Raw genomic sequence first — 19333 nt, 5'->3', positions numbered from 1 at the left:
ACCCCCCACAGAGAGACCAATCTATCCTCCCCCTCAGAATAGAGTCTTGAATGTCTGGGAGTTGCATCGCAACTTTTAAAAACCTAAGAGGGAGAGAGGAAGGCATGAACACATAAGAGTATGTTGCGGCTTACTATCTGCCTGCTGCAAACACAACAAAAACATTTTAAGGAGACATTCATTCGAAGCCTTCCTTTCAGCTAGAATCAGGTCTTCCTTGGCTTGGAGCGGACAGCTCTCGGTAAACCAGTCCTCTCAAGGAGCTCTCCCCCACCCAATGCATAGTCTATAAATATAGTGGAAAAGTCATGCCAGGGGTAGGGAGGGCAAGAGAATCTGGAGTCTTGAAAGCATCTTTTTCTTCTGGCTATGGTGGCACTTAAATGATAATGCGGGCAATGGAGCTAGGAGATTTATATCTTTTGGAAAGTAGGGCGAGCCAGATGGTAATAGCGTCATTAACACACAAACTTGGGATGTGCAAGTGAAGCTTGAAATTGGGAAAGAGATCGGGAGAACAAAGGGGGCTGCTGTTGAAAGGCTACCCCTCTTCTACCGGCCAAAGCTAAGAGCCTCTTGGTACTGGGGTCTGCTCCTGCCCAGGGCTGGATAATAAACGACAGCTTCTCTCCCCCACCCTCCCCTCCTGTTGTGACTTAGAAAGCACCGAGAAAACTTTTGCAATAGGCAAATGTGGCACTTATTTATGTGTAACCCTTTGTAGTCTGAAGTGGCAGGAATGGGCCTTTAATTCAGCTGCACTCCCACCCTCCACCCCCTACCCTAGTGTGATAAGCTCTTGCAATTGTTGACATTTATTTTATGAAATCAAAGTGCCGCTTGTTGCACGTTTCAGACAAAAGTTCATTTTCCTCCCCTTATGTAAACACTCTAAGTAAATATTAAAGGTTGAACAGCACCTTCTTTTTCATTTTGGTTGTGGGGGTTGGTGCGAAGGTGTTGACGGGGTTAAACTCCCAAGTTTTACTTTGGAAAGCCCTAATGTTTAAGTTAAACTCCCACTTGACCGAACAGATATAATTCAGAGGGAACAAAGCCTTAAAACCAGATTAACAATGACATTAATAATAATAACGCATGCTTATAACAAACACCGACACAAACATCTATAAACAGGCAGAGTCATTTAAAAGTAAAGAAAACGAAATTAATAACTTTGTTCTTATTAATGCGTTGTGTCTATATACATATATCTGGCTTCTGGGAAGACAGCTAAGGTAACGGTCATTAAGTATTGAATGGCTTGAATGATGCCTGTTAGCGACTAAAAGTTGACGATGCCTAAACTAAAATCGAACGTTTTTCTTTCTTTTTCTTCAAAAAAAAAATACTGGAGATCTTTAAAAGCCCGGAGGACTTACCCTCAAGGCATTATTCGGAGAAAAACTGAGACTGGCCGTTCGTCACAGGCAATTGTAAAGGGTTTCAAAGGGCCGATCAAACGATCGGCAGAGTAATCTACATTCAAGTCCGGATGGTGGTGTTACGGCACACACCTGCGGGGTGTTTGCTGTCCGTGCCCCTCGCCGAGCTACAAATCATCATTAAAGCAAGCTGCTTAAGCTTCTTCCCAGCTTCTGGACAAAAGTTAGTTGGGACAGCTCACTTTGATATACCCACAGCTCGCAATTGACAAGCAAGCTGTTTGGGAGCTCAAGCCAGAGCCCGCACCCTAGTGCGCACCGCGCAGTTGGGAGGGTGTTGTGGTGGAAGCGGGGGGGGGGCGGTGAGCAATTGTAAAAGTCTGCTTCACCAATTTTCCGAACAGAATCACCACAAAAATGTATAGGAAACCAGGTTCTAAGCAGCTGAAATCCGCCTCAAGTATACTACTGAGGACTCTTGCAAAACTTCACTGCCTTTGCCACAACTTTTAAACGACTCCGATTACAGACACGGTCTCCCAGCCTCAGTTTCTCGCCTTCCCTCCCTTACACACACACGCGCGCGGGCCAGCACTCTCCGCGAGTGCAGGATTACATTTTTCTTGAACAGGACCAGGAGCTGGTTTGAAACTTTCACTTTTGATTCATTCGTTTGGGATTAGACCCCCTTTCTATGAGGACTCTGCCCTCCCCTTGAGGGCAAAACAAACAAACAAACAAACTCTGGAGTTGGGTAAAAAGAAGGGGACGTGAGGGTCCGATAAGTGGAAGGCGGGGAAGGGGAGGAATGCCCGTTTCTGCCTGCTGCCTGCCTGGGTTTCGGCAAGCCCTCGGCAGTCCGTGTGCGCCCCATTTGGGGGCGGGTAAGAAATAACCCGCGGCCGGTGATGCCAAGATCAACACTCGGAGCGAACGTATCAATAGACCAATTTTCTGCTCCCACCGCGAGCTTTTTCCTTTCAATCCAGAGTGGAGGCGTCCGCGCTGCGCAAGACGCACCAGCACGCAGGCGTCCGGAAAAAGAGGGCGCGAGATGCGGGAGGCTCACATATGGAAATGAACTCATTAGGAAGGGGTGTGGTTATCGAGAAGCCCCCTCCTCCATCTCTTCCTTTCTCTCTGGCTGCCACCGTCCCAAGAGCTTGCTAAATATGAGATTACAAACAAACAAATAAAGCAGAGGCTGACTACGCAGCCCCAGATCAAACACGCTCCAGATAATTCCTGTCACTCGGCGCTGTGGCCAGACCTGCGGCGCAGCGCTGGCCCCTGACGCCCGCCGGTGACTTCAGCACCCCCTCCATGCCAGACCCGGCTTCCGCGGCTCTGAAAGCCAGGGCCCACAGAGGCGTTTCGAAGGCACAGCACGTGGCCCTGGACACCCCGTTTCGCATACGTTGAAAACATCAGACAAACGCTTCCACCAAGATGGTAACCATTTGAGGGCTTCTTGCTGACCTCAGAGGTCCTCTCCTAGAGGCTGCCTGGAGGAAAAAGTGGTTGTTCTCTTTGGGAGAAAACAACCCAAACTAGAAAGTAGTGTCCTAGAGTGCCTGGCCAGAGGGCTTTTCCTGTTGCTCTGCACCACGAGTGCGGGGGTGGGTGGGGGGTTGAGAAGACATTCTGGGGCCAGGCATGAGCGCTGGGGTCTGTTTGAGCACTAAAGACCCGGGTTCAGATATTAAAAACCAGGGACAAGGTGACCAAAATTGAGGGCCAGGAGGTTGGAAAATCTAGAATGCGTAATCTTGTGTCAAAATAAAATGTTTGTGTTGGAGGTGGGTGTAAGAAACAAAACGCAAAACCTCTCACACCCCGCTCTCCAACCTCCCTGCCCCCAGGTCCTCAAATCCTGCCTCTGTGGAAGGCTGGGGGGGGGGAGGAAAATTGTACCTTTATGGTTTTTCTTCCTGCGTGGCCTGTCTCCCCAGACTGCTTCCCTGCCCGTCGCTCCCCCAGCTGCGGGCCCCTGGAGGAAGGCCTCCCAGTCCCCTGGTCTCCCACTGCCTGCAGGCTACCGAGCCTCAAAGCGCGCATTGTCCAGCGGGGGCGGGGAGGCCAGCGGGCCCCAGGAGAAGGATAACACTGCGCCTAACTCCTCTTAGTTTCCCAGTGCACTTTCTGTGGTATAAAATACACTTTTCACGGGACGGGGAGAGGTTGAAAATCCACTGCCTTCTCTCAATTCCTCAACTCTTGCCCTTGTCACTCTTTAGGTTCTCAGAAGGACGGGGGGGGGGGGGGAGTGAACCGGAAAGAAATTGTAAGGTGGCCGAAAATGTGACCATGACTCTAGAACCGTCGATGTGACAGTTTTAAAATGCGGGTGGGAAGAGAGAAGGGGATGTCTCCACTCAGGCCTGGACCGAGGACAGCTGCGCGATCAGTACGCGAGGGGGGAGGCGGGGGTGCGGGGCCCCGAGGGCGCGTGTGCAGGCGACGCATTTCGCACCTCCTGTTTGTCTTAGAAGCGAAGGGTAGGGGGCAGCGAATTGTTTTTACTCTCGACACACAATAAAAGTTGAATAAAATCACAGTAGAAGTTGAATAAAGTGGAGAGGCGGGCACACGCAGAATCAAAACCTGCTGTGGAATCAGGGTCTCTCTCCTTAACCCGAATTCCAAATGGTGGGGATTCATTGGCAAAGGACTCGGAGTCTAAGTCTTAGGGCGCCATGGACAGCGATCCTCCAGTGACCGCAAAAGCCGCGATAGAGAACCGTTAGAATGGAGGCTTTGAGGACAAATGTGATAAATGTTTCATTCGAGCAGTGAGAACCCATTCCCTCCCAGAATTACAGTCAGCATTTGAGGGGTCTCTAGGTTTGTCTGCTCTTCCAGGCTTTTGCAAAATAATGGCTCATGTCCCTAGCAAAATTCTGCCTGAAACAAGTATATCCCAAGGCACTGCGCTGGTAACTCCGTTTTAAAAATCAAATCAAAACAAAGTAAGACTTTTTAAAAGACCCAAGCCGAAGTTCTTGGTGTCCAACAACCGAAGTGACCGAAGGGGCGCATTAGTGGTGGTAGCTCTTTGCGCGTTGCGCTAATTTGGTGTGGGATTTGATGCCTTAATGCTAAACCCGCAATATAAAAGGTTGAAGAGTAAGCCAGATAAACGCTCTAATTGCTACTGGAAGATTTAGGCGGTTGCAGGGATCTGAGGACTACCATCACCACCACCACCAAAAACCTCCAATAGCGTGTTTGGGCTGTGCGTATGAGGGTGGGGGTAGAGTTTCTACAGCGAATAGTCCCCACATCTGCTGGAACTTCCATATCTAAGCTGTTCATTTACGGGAGCCAACTTATGAAATCTCCACAATTAGATCGTCATTGTTCTTCCCCCACAACACTGTCTAGAAAGAAAAGGTCTTCTCGGTCGGGGCCAATCCAACGAAGCGTTTGACGTTATTAAATAATAAAGCGATTGTGATTTACATTGTTGTTCAGAAAAAAAGGCCAATTATCCACTGTTATGTTGCCATAAAGATCATATTAACTCGAATTAGTAATCAAACAATATGCGAGCGTTTAAAAAAGTACAGCCGTACTGGGTGACAGCTACCGCGACGTCTTCACTTTCACCAGCGAACCCACCCGTGCCGGCAGCCGGAGCGAGACCGGCAGTCGCCGAGGACCCGAAAGGAGGAAGGGAGCGGCAAAGTGGTGATTAACGGTCTCCAGTGTTAATTATTCTCAATTAATCCCACACAATGCAAACCTCCTCTGGTTCCCTGGAAATTCCGTTTGGGGATGCTCTGAGAATTCCACCTTTCTGGGAGGGGGGTTATAAGAAATGCGAAAGAGGCCAAGTCACTCACTGCAAGTGTGCCTAGGAGCAAAAGGGTAGAGGTTGTAGGGGTGTGGACAGAGGTTGCGTGTGGTGTGCGCGCGCCGGAGGCTCGCAGCCTTTCCCAGAGCCTGGCGTGCACCGCTAGGCGGGTGCCTGGGGCTGGCAGGGCCTGCAGCATCCTTACACCCTTCATGAATCCTTGCGTTTTCTCTACTCAAATCACTCTCTCTCGCCCTCTGTTATTAGGTTTATAACTCTTTGCCCACTTAAATTTGTGCAGCCAACCAAGGAAATCTAAATAGGTTTGAGTCGCCCCTTGGGTACAGAATGGAGGCTTTAATAAGAAAGATTAATTGTGGGTGTGTACCTGCCGAAAGACGCGGCAGCTATCAAGTAGCGGCGGGCAGTGGGTCGAGGGGAGGGAGACGCCTCTGTTCTAGGCCCAGACTTTAGTAGGCGCCGTAGGCATACTTCAGGCAGGCCACCCGGCAACCCGCAGTCACAAGCACAGGGCTCCACAGAGATAGTAAGGCTCATCTCTTCCTGAGTTATTTGAGGTTTTACAGAACTTGGCCTTTATTTGCCCTGCACACCAAATCCCCTTGCCCTGCGCCCCGCCCCGCCAGACCCCCGACTCCTCGCCTCCACGGCGGAGGCGGGAGTGGGAAGAACGCTGTAACCGCTGCCCTGGGAGGTCTGCCTATTCATGCTCCCGCCCACTGTACAACATTTAGGCAAATTTTTAAAAAACGGTTTTGCTCTGAAGGCTAGAAAGTTGATATTTTTGTTGCTGCGGTGAAAAATGTAAACAGTTATGGGTTTGGTTTTGCTTTTAATACACAAACAAGGGGCATTTTTTCCTCCGCGCGATGCTCCAGCAAGTGCCGGCAGAGAGAAATCTGCCAGTGGCAGGCCCGTGGGGATCTCGCCCTGCGCGGGGCACCGCTGGGGGAACGGTCCCTGCCCGCACGGCTGTTTCCTCGCTCCTCCCTCTTGCTACTTAAATGTTCAGAACCCAGACTAAGAAGTGGCGAAGGGGATGGGGGCGGAGAAGAGTAGGAACCGGGTGGGGGTGGCGGGGGAAAAGGAACTGACTAGAATAATAGCTCTAGTAGCGTTCCCTCCTTGAATAATTCCATTTAAAACTGAGACTCCAAGGCTGGAGTTTAAACAAACGTAAAATGAAATCTTCGGAAGGTCCGGCCCTTGCAGCGGTGGGGCAGCCAAAGTGTGGTCTCATCTTTGTAGAGAGTTTTAAAACAGTTGCGTTTGCTGCCTTTCCTAACCCCTTCTCTATCTCCCACCCCTCTCCCCAGTAACACAAATTCAAAGGGGGACAGACGCCACTCCACAAGATTATTGTCCGTTCATTTACAGGATTAACCCTCTCACGCAGCATAATAAAATACTAGAGGTCCTTTTAAGTTTAAATACATTCACGAAATTCGTATCTTCTCTCCTTTCCTGTCTGGTCTCTCTCGGGACATGAGAAAATAGTGCCTTGGAACCTAAGACTTATAAGAACTTTTTACTGAGAGTTTTCAGATCATCTGGGGTCTGTTGTGGGCATTAGTATCGGGAGAGAGTGGAGAGGCCAGCTTAACTTTAAGTATCTATAGCTATACATTTTGATTTGGAACTCACGATTAAAAATCTAGTTGTTCCTCCTAGGGCTCAGCAGATTTCAATGTTGGTCATAGGAGCCACAAAAAAAATGTTCATTAAAGGAACCTAACCAAGGCTACTGTATGGCCACTTTGTGAACTCAGAACTATGGATGGGGGGTGGGGAGGGTGGTATGAAAGTGTGAGTTGATGTCACGCTGGCTGTCAGTGTGTGGTCTATTGTGGAGAATGGTGCTTTTTGACTGAACAGAGGGAGCCCTCCTCCCCCCTTCCCCAGCTACTGCACCTGCACTGGATGAGGGTGTCCCTGCCACTCAGCCCATCGCAGACTGTTCAAACAGAAGACATCTCTGACAGCACTCAATTCATTACATTTCTTCCTGCTTTTCAAACCAACACACACACACAAAATGAGTATTGCCAGCCAGTGACAGCCAAAAAAAAATCTTAAAATACTTTATATGCAGCTAATTTGGAAGCTCACACGACTAACCATGAAATATTTTGTATCCTTAACTTGTAAGGCGTCTTGAAAAAAGATTACCTGATTTCTCCTATTGAAAACATACCTCTATAGCTTACCCAAGGATAGCAAGTTTGTAGAGAGACACTGCAGCATGGCTCAGGGAAAAGTTTCAATGGGAATGAAAGCAGAAATGAGCAAAAGAGAAAAGCCCCTGATTTATCTTATCAGAAGGACCGGCTTGAAATGCATTCATAATTTATGCCCGTGAAACAGCTTGCTAATAGAGGTGGGGTATCGGAGAGCCAGGGGCCGGCAGTGAGCAAAGCAAGAGAGGGCGGTAACTGAGGCATGGAGGCTGAAGTGTGAGCTAAACATTTAAATCAATTTCCTAACAACGAAGTCTTCCACCCATATGCTCAGTTTTATTTTGCCATCTTAGACTCCAAGATGTTTTTGCACCATTTCACAAAGCTGATGAGAGAGTGTTTAGAAAGCTGCTGGGAGAGTGTTAGTCTAGTTGAACAGAAGTTGGGGTAAACAAACTCTCACAAGAGAACTTGGTTTTAAGAAATTTTTCTTGGAGGTAGGAGGAGGGGGGAAACAAAGAAAAGGAAGACGACTTTGAGCAGAAGACAGATTTGCCACTTAGCATTTCAGGCTGATGAGACTGCAACATTATGCAATAACCTAGATTTGAGATGTTACGTGTGATAGTCAGATTGACCTGGCTGTGAGTTGATAGTCAAGTTGATGCTAAACTGACTGCATGTAAAACATTGGCTACTTCTCAGCAAATCATTCGTCTGTTAGCTCTTGGACCAATGTGGAACATAAAGCCTGGTTCCCAGGACCCCCTCCCACTGGAAAGGTATCTAATGGATTAATTTGTAAAGAAAACTTGTAAAGTGCATCTTCTACAAATTCCAAGGTTCTTTCAACTAACAAATAACCCTGTCCATTTTACCGACTCCACAGACCAAATGTCTTTCCTCTTATCTAAAGTTTAAATCATGGTTGCCAAGTAGCTCTCAACAATATTTTCTCAATTCTAAGATGATAAAAAAAGCTATACAAATTATTAGGAGTGGAGGGGGAAAGAGAAAATGGCTATGATGGAGCAATGGCAAGCCAGAAACAGCTTTCCTAATCGTGGCTCCATATCAGAACCAGAAAACTCTTGTAAGTCCATTTCTTAATCCATCGCTGAAACTCATGCAGGGCCAAATACAATCAAGCTACGGTATACTTTGTAAAAGCTTTTGGTGTAATTGGTCCAGCATCTCAAAACAAAACCAAAACCAAAAACAACTCATTCAAACCTGACAACAAACCCTAGCTAGCAAATCAAGTAACTTTAAATTTATATATATATATATATATAAATATATATAAAAAAATATATATATAAATTTATATATATATATAAAGTTACTTAAATATATATATATATATATATATATATATATATATATATATATATATATATATATATATGGAAGAAGGGTACCATGGTGATGGGTGTTGTGTGGTGACTGTATAGTATACACGCTGAAGACTGGCCATTTGTGTGTTTGGTTATGCTCTGGGTAGTGGGGGGCCGAGAGGCTTTGCAGCCTCATAAGCTGGGAATGGAGACTGGCTCCACTGGCCTCGCCCCGCAAGTGTTTAGATTGCCCTTTCTGAAACACTCAAACGAATCACTTTATCCCGGAGGCCCTGTAGGCCCTGACGTCACGAGGTGGGGGTGGGGGCGCAGTCACACTTCTGGCCTGGCCGCCAGCGATAAGAACCCTCGGGAAGAATTCACTCCTCCTTTTAATACAGTAATTATTTTTTCTGCCTTCGGCGGGTGGGGGCTGCTCCTGCCCGGAATGCCGGTATGCCTCCCTTCAGGAAGATGCCCGGGGATGGCAAGTTTTCAGGATAACTTCCTAGGCAAACCCTAAGCCAGCAAGGGCACTGGCAAAGGAAGAAGAGTGGTGTGAATAAAGCTAAGTAAGACCAGAAAGGAGAGGAAGGACCCGAATTTCTGTATTGATCTCTGGCGTCTAAAATGAGAATCTCTTGCTTTCCCTATCACCTAATTACTCTGCACAGCAAGAAAAGTAATAGCTATCAGTTAATCCTATTTTGTGTCTGTGGCTTTGCACTCATCTTCTGCGAATGCATCTGTTAGGTATAAATATCTATTATACCTATTTTACACATGGGTCTGCATCCTCCCGTCCCTACCTGCTCTGATCCTAGAGGGGCCCAATATTTCGGGGAGCCCAGACCGCCCCTGTGGCTCCCCACAGCCATGCCCATCCACAGCCTCTGGCACCAGGAAAGCCTGAGGGCAAGGTTACTAATGCTGAGGCTAGGCCCAAACAGGGACAAACAACCTCTTAAAAGGAAAGGCCTGGCGTGAGAGGCAAGAGGAAGGCGGAACTTGGGTCGGACTACCTCTGCTTTGGAAAGTTTGGGGCCTAGAACCACCTCTGGGTCACGAGGTCAACGCGGAGAGGGCTGGGGCTGGGGTGCAGGAGGTTGAGACCCCTGGAAGGGCGAAGGCCGCACCACCTCAGGTGACTTTCCAGACTTGCCCGACGCGGGACCCATCTGAGCTGAGAGGAAATCGGGCCGTTTCGGCAGGGTCCAGGCGGAGAGAACGCGAGCCCGGTTAAGCACTTTCCCAGGGAGCTGCATGGGGGCCAGGGCCAGGGCCAGGGCCGCGGTGACGTCAGGTCCCCGCCGGGCGCTCGCCGGCCTCAGCTTCCATCAGTCGGCGCATCCGCTCCCGGCGCTGGGCGCGGCGCGCTCCTTAATGCCGGAGGGTGGGAGGTTGGCGCGCTCACAGCCCTGCGCGGCGCCCAGCACCCAGCACCCAGCACCGAAGCCCAGAGAGGGAGGCAAACGATGGTTCAGAGCGCCGAAATCCTAACTCACTGTCCATGTAGGCAGACCAGAGTAAGGAAACCAAGGACTCCTTGGAGCTTTTGAATCACCTGACACTTCTTTGCAAAGTCGAGTAAGCATCTCAAGTCCCCAAGCCCCAAAGCAGCAAACATCTTTTCGTCTTGAATGGAAAGGGCATTCTATTTGCTTTTGAAGAGAAACTGAGTGCACCACTCAAGGCATCAAAAATATCACCATAACACCAAAAATATAAAATAAAACCCTGCACAGAGAGAGCTCTTTGCCATGGGAAATCTTGGCCTTGTCTTAGTAACCCGCCTTCCTGAAGAAAAGTCCCTTAGTCAGAATAAGAAAGTCAAGTTCATTATTTCCTAAAGGCCACAGAAAAAAAGCAAAAACTGAAAACAAGAATTGTAAAACCGGACAGCACCGTGCGAAGGGGGAGAGCGATTACAAGTCTCCCTGGGTGATGATATCAGTCAGGTTTCCAGGAAAGTTTTAATAGAAAATAACTATGAAAGACGCCAAACCAAGTCTCTGGTTTGGGGAATTTATCTTTGGGAAAGCTCCTTTTGCAGCTGCTTACTCTAGAACTCCTGGAGGCTGTGTCCCTTTGAACTTTATCCATATTTTCCACAGTAAAGGTCAACAGTTCCTCCCCCTTCTCCCGGCTTTAAGGGATCCACCTCATAGACAGCTCCCAAATGGAACCCACCCAACAATCTTCCAACTTCAGTCAAAAAAAAAAAAAAAGCAAAGCAAAAAAAAAAAAAAAAAGCAAAGCAAAGAAATAAATCAACCCCCATCCCCAACCTCACGGTGGCTGTCCTGAAAAGCAGGCTTTGCTCTAAAAGCACGGAAAGGGCAGCATAATAAACAGTGAGATGCAAATTATTTTAAGGCAATAATGAGGAGGGGGAGAGTGTTGGAGAATGTTAACCAGAAGTCTTGACTAAAGCTCATGGCAAAGGAAACTCTTTCCACAAAGCCAAAATATGAAGACCTGTTTTGTAAAATTCTCCAAGAGTAAGAAATAAAGGGGCACGGGGGTATAAAAAGCTTTTTTAATTACAATAAATAAATAAATAAATAAATAAATAAATAAATAAATAAATAAGCAGTGCCAACTAGCAGGTGACAAGCCAGTCCAACTTCAATCTCAGTGCAGTTAGCTATAAACGGTTAGCAGTTGAAAAGTAAACCTTGTGCACACAAAGGCACTGTTTAATTTTCTCCTGGTAATAGTTCTAAATGAAGACCCCATCACTACACAGTTAAGCGGTATTTCTTGTCCCCCTGAGGCGCTGATCAGTTCTTTTTAATGTGAGAAAACTGGCAGCTCAAAACCTGTCAATGGAGCTCCCACAAAAGTTCTGAAAAGCTGAATGAATTGGGTTTGTAATTGCTGCATCCTGTGCCCCCACCCCTTGCAGCTTATCTCTTATTCATTCATCTTATATTATTGTTAAGGAATCTTACTCTCAAAATTATTCCCTTCCCAGTTTACCTAGGGCCCTGGAGGAACTTATGACAAGGCAGAAATGGACCATTCAGCCCTCCCACCCCCACTACATCTGGAAGTGTTCAGACCAAGAGGTAGGGAGGAGGGACTATCTTGTACCCCAATTTACTCTGAGACTACTAGAATTCAGAGTACTCAGCCTATGGAGTCTTCCATTTTAAAGCCCGATTTTTATTGGCAAACAGGAATGTGTACCTTTTCTACATTCAGACCCTGACTGAGTCTCTCAAATCCTGTGACATCTCCACTTAGAAAAGGCAAAGGTTATAAATAAACCCCCTGCCCTCTCCCCAAATTGCAAGGCTCTAAAAGACCTTGCCAGACATACAGAAATCAAGATAACTTATATTCTTTTTTTTCTTTTAAACCAAAAACAGTAAAGGAAATAGCAGTGAGAGACTATACCTCCCCCCTCCCAGCCCAAGAAAAGGTTTTATGAAAAAGTCAGCTTTAAAACACCAGGGCTCTGTGTGCATTTCAATCCAAGGCATTACTGATGGAGAAGATTCTCCTGAGATTTCCTACTGTAAGAATGTGTCGGTTCTAGAAATAAGTACAGCTATTACAACCAAATCTACTAGCAGACTAAATAATTAATTGAAGCGTTGCTCTTTGACCCTTGAGAAGTCCAGTAGGGACACGTTTATAGTAATAATACCTCCGAATGAGCCCTTGTCAAATATTCATTTAGTGGTTAATGTGAGCCATTTCCCCCTGGGACCGGCAGTAATACCAGCTTCCCAGCATTGGCAAGAAACCTTGCTAATCTACTACAGCTCAGCAAAATATTTTAACGCTCTTATTTAAAGTATGGAGGGGGGTGCGGGGAGAGAAAAAAAATTGCAGAGGAACTACAATCTCATCCTGCTGCACATTTCTCTTCAGGTTATAAGGTTAACAAAACATTAAATTCACTCCCTTGGACTGGAAATGGAATGGTTTTAGTGAGCAGAATAATATTCCAAGGAAGGACCTGAACTCAACATGGAATGGTTTTAGTGAGCAGAATAATATCCCAAGGAAGGACCTGAACTCAACAGCTATCTTCAGCATGGGGAGACAACCGTCTCCGGGCAAGTTTAAGGCTTCACCCCCTTCTTGGAAGTCACATTATAATGAAAATGTTACATGTTCAGTATTAATCTAGCCATGAAACTAAACACATCTTGGGGAACCATTTAACCCAATCAAATGAATGATGAAACGTATCATTTTTTTCAAATTCAGTTTATCAAAATAATTTATATCTGCAAATAAAAACTATTTTGACTTTCATTTGTTTAAGAGATAATGGAAGGGTAGGAGGGGAGATGGGGGTCCTCTTGTCTAATGGCGAAAGTAACAATCGTGCAAAACTAATTTAACTTCCCCAACTATTGCTCTCTTCCCTTTTGTAAAATATTAGAACCTGAATATTTGGCCAAAAAGTTGTTGCTTTTTTTTTTTTAGTCCGAGCCTGTGGGCTTTTTTTTTTTTTAAATGGGTGTTTAGTGCAGTGCAATTACTCTAAACCCCAATACATATTTCTAACATATCTCTATTTTTCAAATATATACATTCCATATAGTTGATTGCCTCAAATTCGGGAATATCCTCCCCACCCCCCAGCAAGATCATTTGGATCTTTATTCAAAGTTTCTTTTATTCGTATGTGTGAGCAAGAACTGTCGAAAGTGCTCATTACCACGTGAATAATCCGTATATGCATTACAATGGCTGGCCTGGCCGGGGGAAATTCTTTCAGAGTCTCTGCATTAATTAGGGAGGGGGGGGGCGGGGAGAATGCCTAGCTTAGAACTGGGAACTGGCATAATAATTTTCCTTTTCCAGTACAATATTACCCTAAAAATGATTTTTAAAGAGGAATAAATAAAAAAAACCAATGCACTTAAAATAAAGCAATCCACATGAAATCAAAATATAGAAAATGATGATATCCCCGCTGAGCCCAGAACTCACATTAGCAACACCACGAGAAATACTTTCTTGGAAAACTAGAATATGCAAACCACGGGGATGAACTAACTTACAACTTAGTGGCTGCAGCCGGTACTTTACTCAAGGATGGAAGGCGCTGCCGGATTCCAACTTCTCCAAAGTTGTCGCAAGTTGACACAACAAGCCCTTGAAATTGTGGAAAGCAAACCCACCCTCTTAAGAAAGCCTGACTCTTGGTTCCTGGTCCCCTTCGGTGGGGGAAGATGGTCAAGGTAAGTAGTAAATAAGGAAAAAAAAATTCCCAGAGTCGGTCTTACAGATTCTCTGGCTGCGCCAAAGCGCGATTCGGTTGTGATGCAGAAACATCATTAATGCAAAAGACCGTGGCGATTCCCCAACTTTTCCTCTCCCACTGAGGGCAACTATAGTCTCTTTACCTTTCCTAGGGCAAAAGAAAACAAATCTAATTGTTTCCCCACTCTTTCCCCTTCCCCTCCTTCTCTACTACTGTAGTAAAACATGGTTAACAGATCAAAAGCATAATCATCTCCAAATGTGATTAGACCAGACAAAGTAAAATATCTACCTCAGAGTTGATTGTTTTCTTCGTTAATATGGCTGTTGCCTGGCTTCTCTTTTGCTTGTTATCAGCTGCAGAGATTATCCGATTTGGGTCTACAGGCTTGGACCCGCGCTGCCAATTTAAGAAATGGAATTCGTGGAGGAGGGAGAGAGAGAGGAAAAAAGAAAATAAATAATAATGATAATAGCCGTGATAAGTCGGGGAGTTTTGCGAGACGCTCTTCGCTTTCCCTTGCCCCTAAACAGGAAAATGTAGAGGAGAAAGTTTATGAAGTCAAGGAACAAAGAAAGCAAACCACTTGTTTCCTCTCAGACAATAGCAGGGCTGGAATAATCCAAACACCCACCCAGCAGATGAGCACTTTGCATGTCTAGTTTGCAATTATCCCGATACAAGAAGCATCATTTTCCCCTATAACCAGGTTTCCAAAGCCATTGTGCTGCGAAGAAAACGAAAACAAAAAACCAGCCAACCTGGTTCTGATTTGGCTCAATACGCCATCTGCTAAGCTACATGAAAAATTTCAGAATTGACTCCTTCTTTCTGGCAACAAGTGGCATAAATCAGTTTAAGTCCCCATCATGCTTATTCATGCTGCTTAGAAAAGGAGGGGGTGGATTTACAATATATGTCTCTAGTTTCTATTTTAGAAATGACATAAAGCATTTCAATTTTTCGAGTACTTATTCAATTAATCATCCAGCCATTTAATTGTTGCAGTTAACATTAGCACATGCTACTGGACTAGAATACCAAGGTTTTAGGTATTTTGCTCTCTTGGCTGAGCACAGTATATTCCCCGAGGAGTTATGTATAATCACAGTGTTATCCAAATAAATGAAAGACTCAAGAATAATTTCAGTGTCCATATTTCAAAAATTTATTTATCTCAAACTGTGCATAATGGAGTAAAAACTTAAGTTGAAAATGTACCTGTTATAAGGATGGTATTAGTTCAAATATATACATGGATTCTCGGCAGACTGATTCAAATAATTCAGAGCCGAATCTTTAAAATACAACTACGGAAAATAAAGGGGGTGGGGGGAAACCTTAAAATATCACAATAAATTTACAGAAATATTACAAACCATAAGAAAATATTTCAAACACAGTAATTTCATGTTGTATTTTTATCTGAACAAAATGGAAAGTTGGGAAACAAAAGCTATTATAAATTACCAATGATGTCAACCTGCATGGCCATTTTTGCTTTTAACAGTAAGTTAAAAAAAATTTAGTACAATCTAAAACTTTTGCCCCTTTAAAGACCACGGAGATGGTTGTGCCAGTACTTATTCTAGTTTTTTCCTTTTGTACAATTTTTAAACAATTAAAATGTCCAAAATCTGAATAATTTTCTTCTTTCCACGTTTGCAACTGTCCTAAATTTCAGCTGCAGAATCAAAATTCAGCAAGAAGCCTCTCCTTGAAAAATATTGGCAAATTCTCAGATTATAAACAATGGACATTTTGATTGCCATGTTTATCTCGATAAATACTGTACAAAAGTTGCTTGCAAATATTAAAACATTTTTTTCGTCGCTTGGAGACTAGCTCTAAATATTATTGGTAAAGACTTTTGCAAACTTTCTGCAAAGCTCCTACCGTATCACTAGAACTTTTAAAAAGTTTTGTGTAGTTTTCTTTCCTCCAGATCTATACAAGGTCCATTCCCTCGCCCTCCCCACCCCCACCCTGTTTTCTCTGTACAAAAATAGTCCCCCCAAAAGAAGTCCAGGATCTCTCATAAAAGTTTTCTTGTCGGCATCGCGGCTTTGCGTGAGTGTAGATGGGATCGGTGTTCTTTTTTTGCAGATGTCATTTGCTGCGGGTGATGACTTTTTTGTTTTGAGCGTACCGGGTTTCTCTCCTTGCTGTCTCTTACTCTCCTCCCATTTCCCTCGTTTTTCTTTGAAAATCCTCCCACCCACCCCCACCCCCAGTTCACTGTCCGGCCCTCACATGTGCGAGAGGGGCAGTGTGCCGTTAATGGCCGTGCCGGGCACCGGGCCGCTCTGGTAATGCTGGGACATGTGAAGTCTGCTGGGGGCGGCCGGCTCCGGCACCTCGGCGCCGGGGAGGTACATGCTGATCATGTCCCGGAGGTCCCCGGCCTGGCAGGGCGCCCTGGAGTGAGAGGAAGAGGTAACCACAGGGGGGCTGGAGCTGGCCTCGGACTTGACCACCGAGCCCATGGAGCCTAGCGCCATGCCAGGGGTGCCCTGCTGCGAGTAGGACATGCTGTAGGTGGGCGAGCCGTTCATGTAGGTCTGCGAGCTCGTCATGGAGTTGTACTGCAGGGCGCTCACGTCGTAGCGGTGCATGGGCTGCATCTGCGCGGCGCCGTGCGCGTTGAGGCCCGGGTGCTGCGGGTAGCCCAGCTGGTCCTGCATCATGCTGTAGCTGCCGTTGCTCCAGCCGTTCATGTGCGCGTAGCTGTCCATGCGCTGGTTCACGCCCGCGCCGAGGCCGGCGCCCACCCCGACCCCGCTAGCCATGCTGTTGCCGCCCGGGGCCAGCAGCCCGCCGGGCAGCGTGTACTTATCCTTCTTCATGAGCGTCTTGGTTTTCCGCCGGGGCCGGTATTTATAATCCGGGTGCTCCTTCATGTGCAGCGCTCGCAGCCGCTTGGCCTCGTCAATGAACGGCCGCTTCTCCGTCTCCGACAAAAGTTTCCACTCGGCGCCCAGACGCTTGCTGATCTCCGAGTTGTGCATCTTGGGGTTCTCTTGGGCCATCTTGCGCCGCTGCCCGCGGGACCACACCATGAAGGCGTTCATGGGCCGCTTGACGCGGTCCGGGCTGTTCTTCTGGTTACCGCCCGCCGCCGCCGCGGTGGAGTTGCCGCCGCCGCCGCCGCCGCCGCCGCCCCCCGAAGTTTGCTGCGGGCCGGGCGGCTTCAGCTCCGTCTCCATCATGTTGTACATGCGGGCGCTGTACGCGGGCCCGGCCCGCCGGCGGCCGCCGACCCTCGGCCCGGCCGCGACTTTGGGGGGCCCGCGGGCGGGGGGAGAGGAGGAGGGGAGGCGGGCGGGGATGTCGCGAGCGCAGGGCTCCGCGAGGAAAATCAGACGAAGAATAATTTGGGGGAAGAAAAGAGAGAGAGAGGGAAACCGGAATCAGGATCAAAAAAAGCGCTTCCCTCCTCTTCTGGCCGATCCTGCCGCCGCCGATGATTGTTATTATTATTTTTTGGAAAGGCTTAAGCCTGGGGCTCAAACTTCTCTCGCTTTCTTTCTCTCTCCTCTTCTTTCTCTCAGTCCTAGTCTTAAAGAGGCAGCAAACTACTTTCCCCCTTTGCAAACACTCTCTTCTCTGCCTTGACAACTCCTGATACTTTTTTGAACAAGTTAATAGACAACCATCCATGTGACGGGGGCTGTCAGGGAATAAATGGGTTTCCGGCGACCAATCAGCGCGCGTCGGCTCCTCCACTCGAGCCCAGCCTCGCCGCCGGGTTTTGCATGAAAGGGGGCGGGGCCTGCCGGGCCGCGGGCCGCGCGGGGGAGGCGGGGGGAGGCAGGAGATGGAGGGAGGGGGCTGGAGGGAGGGGGAGGCGGCTCCCACCGCCAGCCACTGAGAAACCTTTGTATCCCCAGTCGCAGCAACAGGTCACACCACACGCCTTTTCGAAGGAAGTGGGTAAACAGCACTAAGGCTGCGATCTTCTTCTTCTTTAAAACTTAACACTGATTTACTTTTTTGGCGCGGGGCTCCTGAAATAAGGAAGGGGCGCGAGAAAGCCGCTAAGGTGTGGGGGTGGGGCAGAGAGAGTGGGTGGTTCAGGGCGACTGTCCTACTGGTATTTCAGGAAACAGGCAGTGTTGGATGGAGTCGGTGTGTCATTGTTCTCCTGCTGCTCCGCACACTTCCCCCACCAACCCCAGCCTCTTCTCGTGCGTTTCCCTGGCCCCGCTCGTCCCCTTGCCCCTCTTTCTCCACAGGGGCCGACCCTCGCTCACCCGCGTCTCACACTGTCCCGACCAGAAGTTAGGAGACAGAAAGCTCTAGCCTCAAAACTCTCCTTGCTTCCACGCAATTCGCTCTGCTGTAAAAGTAAATCCTGCTGGGACGTTGCGGCCGGCTCTCGAGTGAGGCTGGGCAGGCCCTGGGGACGCCGCCGCAGCCTCGCTCTTCCTGCGGGACCCAGCTCTCCGGCGCGGGGACCCACGGCTGGCTCCCTTGCCCTCAGCCACGTCTCCCACCAGTCTTCCCCCATTCAGTCGGTGCAAAGCGGATGCGCGTTCCCTCTCCCCGTCCTCCTGCTGAGCCTCCCCCAAAGGATTTTAGTTGTGCGGGTTTCAGTTGGGGGCTGGGGCTGGGGCTGGGGTGGGGTGGGGGAATGAAAGAGCTCGACAGAAGGACGCTCAGAGTGCAGGCTGTGTGTGTGTGTGTGGGGGGGGCGTCAGCCCAACTTCCTGGCGTCCCACGGCACTGTGTGGAGGTGGCATTTGGGCCGCACTCACAAACTCCCTCCCACGCAGAGCTCACAGGACTCGAGCAGAACCAGCCCTGGCCTTTTCCCCCCGAGTGACTTCTACCGTGGTGGTCGCATTTCCCGGGCCGCCCGGGCCTGGGGGCTGTGCTCGGAGGGGGCTCTGGGCCTGGGAGGAGGGAAGGGTGGTGCTCGCCAGGCACAGGTGCAGGCATTGCCGGCAGAAAGAAGGAGGCCAGGACTGGGGAAGGGGGGATCCCAGCAAGGCCAGGGCTGAAGGAGGATGGAATGGGGGCGGGGTAGGGACTCAGAAATCCTGCCCGCCCTGGACCCAAGAGGGTAATTTTAGCCGCTCTCCCATTGTCCGGACGTAAAGATTTCAATAGGTAGGCGCTCAATGCGGAGAGCAATGGCAGCACGTCCGTTACAAATAGGTAGTTTTGTTTCTCTTGTTGTCGCTACACGGAGTCAAACAAAGCCCCGTCTAAGTTTCCTTCCACTCTCTTGTTGGGATCTTTGTGGCTAAAATGCACTTGACTACAAAGGGGGGGGGGAACCCTGATGCCATTTCTTTTTTTTTTTTTATAAAGGGCTTAAACCATCAGGGTTACTTATTTTCTTTCTTCTGTAACACTCTCTCCGCCCCCTCCTCCCCTGATCC

At 47.9% G+C, this 19333-nt stretch overlaps 1 protein-coding gene and 1 long non-coding RNA gene across 7 annotated transcripts in view; both read right to left on the bottom strand.

Annotated features, from left to right (window-relative positions):
* LOC109371450 (uncharacterized) overlaps window positions 1–19333 on the bottom strand; it is a 128954-nt gene that overhangs the window by 12586 nt on the left and 97035 nt on the right. For all 6 annotated transcript variants that reach the window (XR_002121877.1, XR_002121876.1, XR_002121878.1 and 3 more), the window contains one exon: window positions 14238–14345. This is a non-coding gene — a long non-coding RNA (uncharacterized LOC109371450). The remainder of the gene's footprint in view (window positions 1–14237; window positions 14346–19333) is intronic.
* SOX2 (SRY-box transcription factor 2) lies at window positions 15091–19254 on the bottom strand. Its single transcript, XM_019623957.1, has one exon. It carries the CDS (start codon window positions 17162–17164, stop codon window positions 16196–16198), a length of 969 nt encoding a protein of 322 aa, XP_019479502.1. The 5' UTR covers window positions 17165–19254; the 3' UTR covers window positions 15091–16195.

Source organism: Hipposideros armiger, unplaced genomic scaffold, assembly GCF_001890085.2.
Source record: "Hipposideros armiger isolate ML-2016 unplaced genomic scaffold, ASM189008v1 scaffold_14, whole genome shotgun sequence".
NCBI classification, from domain to species: Eukaryota; Metazoa; Chordata; class Mammalia; order Chiroptera; family Hipposideridae; genus Hipposideros; species Hipposideros armiger.
Note: the sequence above shows the minus strand (reverse complement) of the source record. Positions and strands in the feature narration are given on the sequence as shown.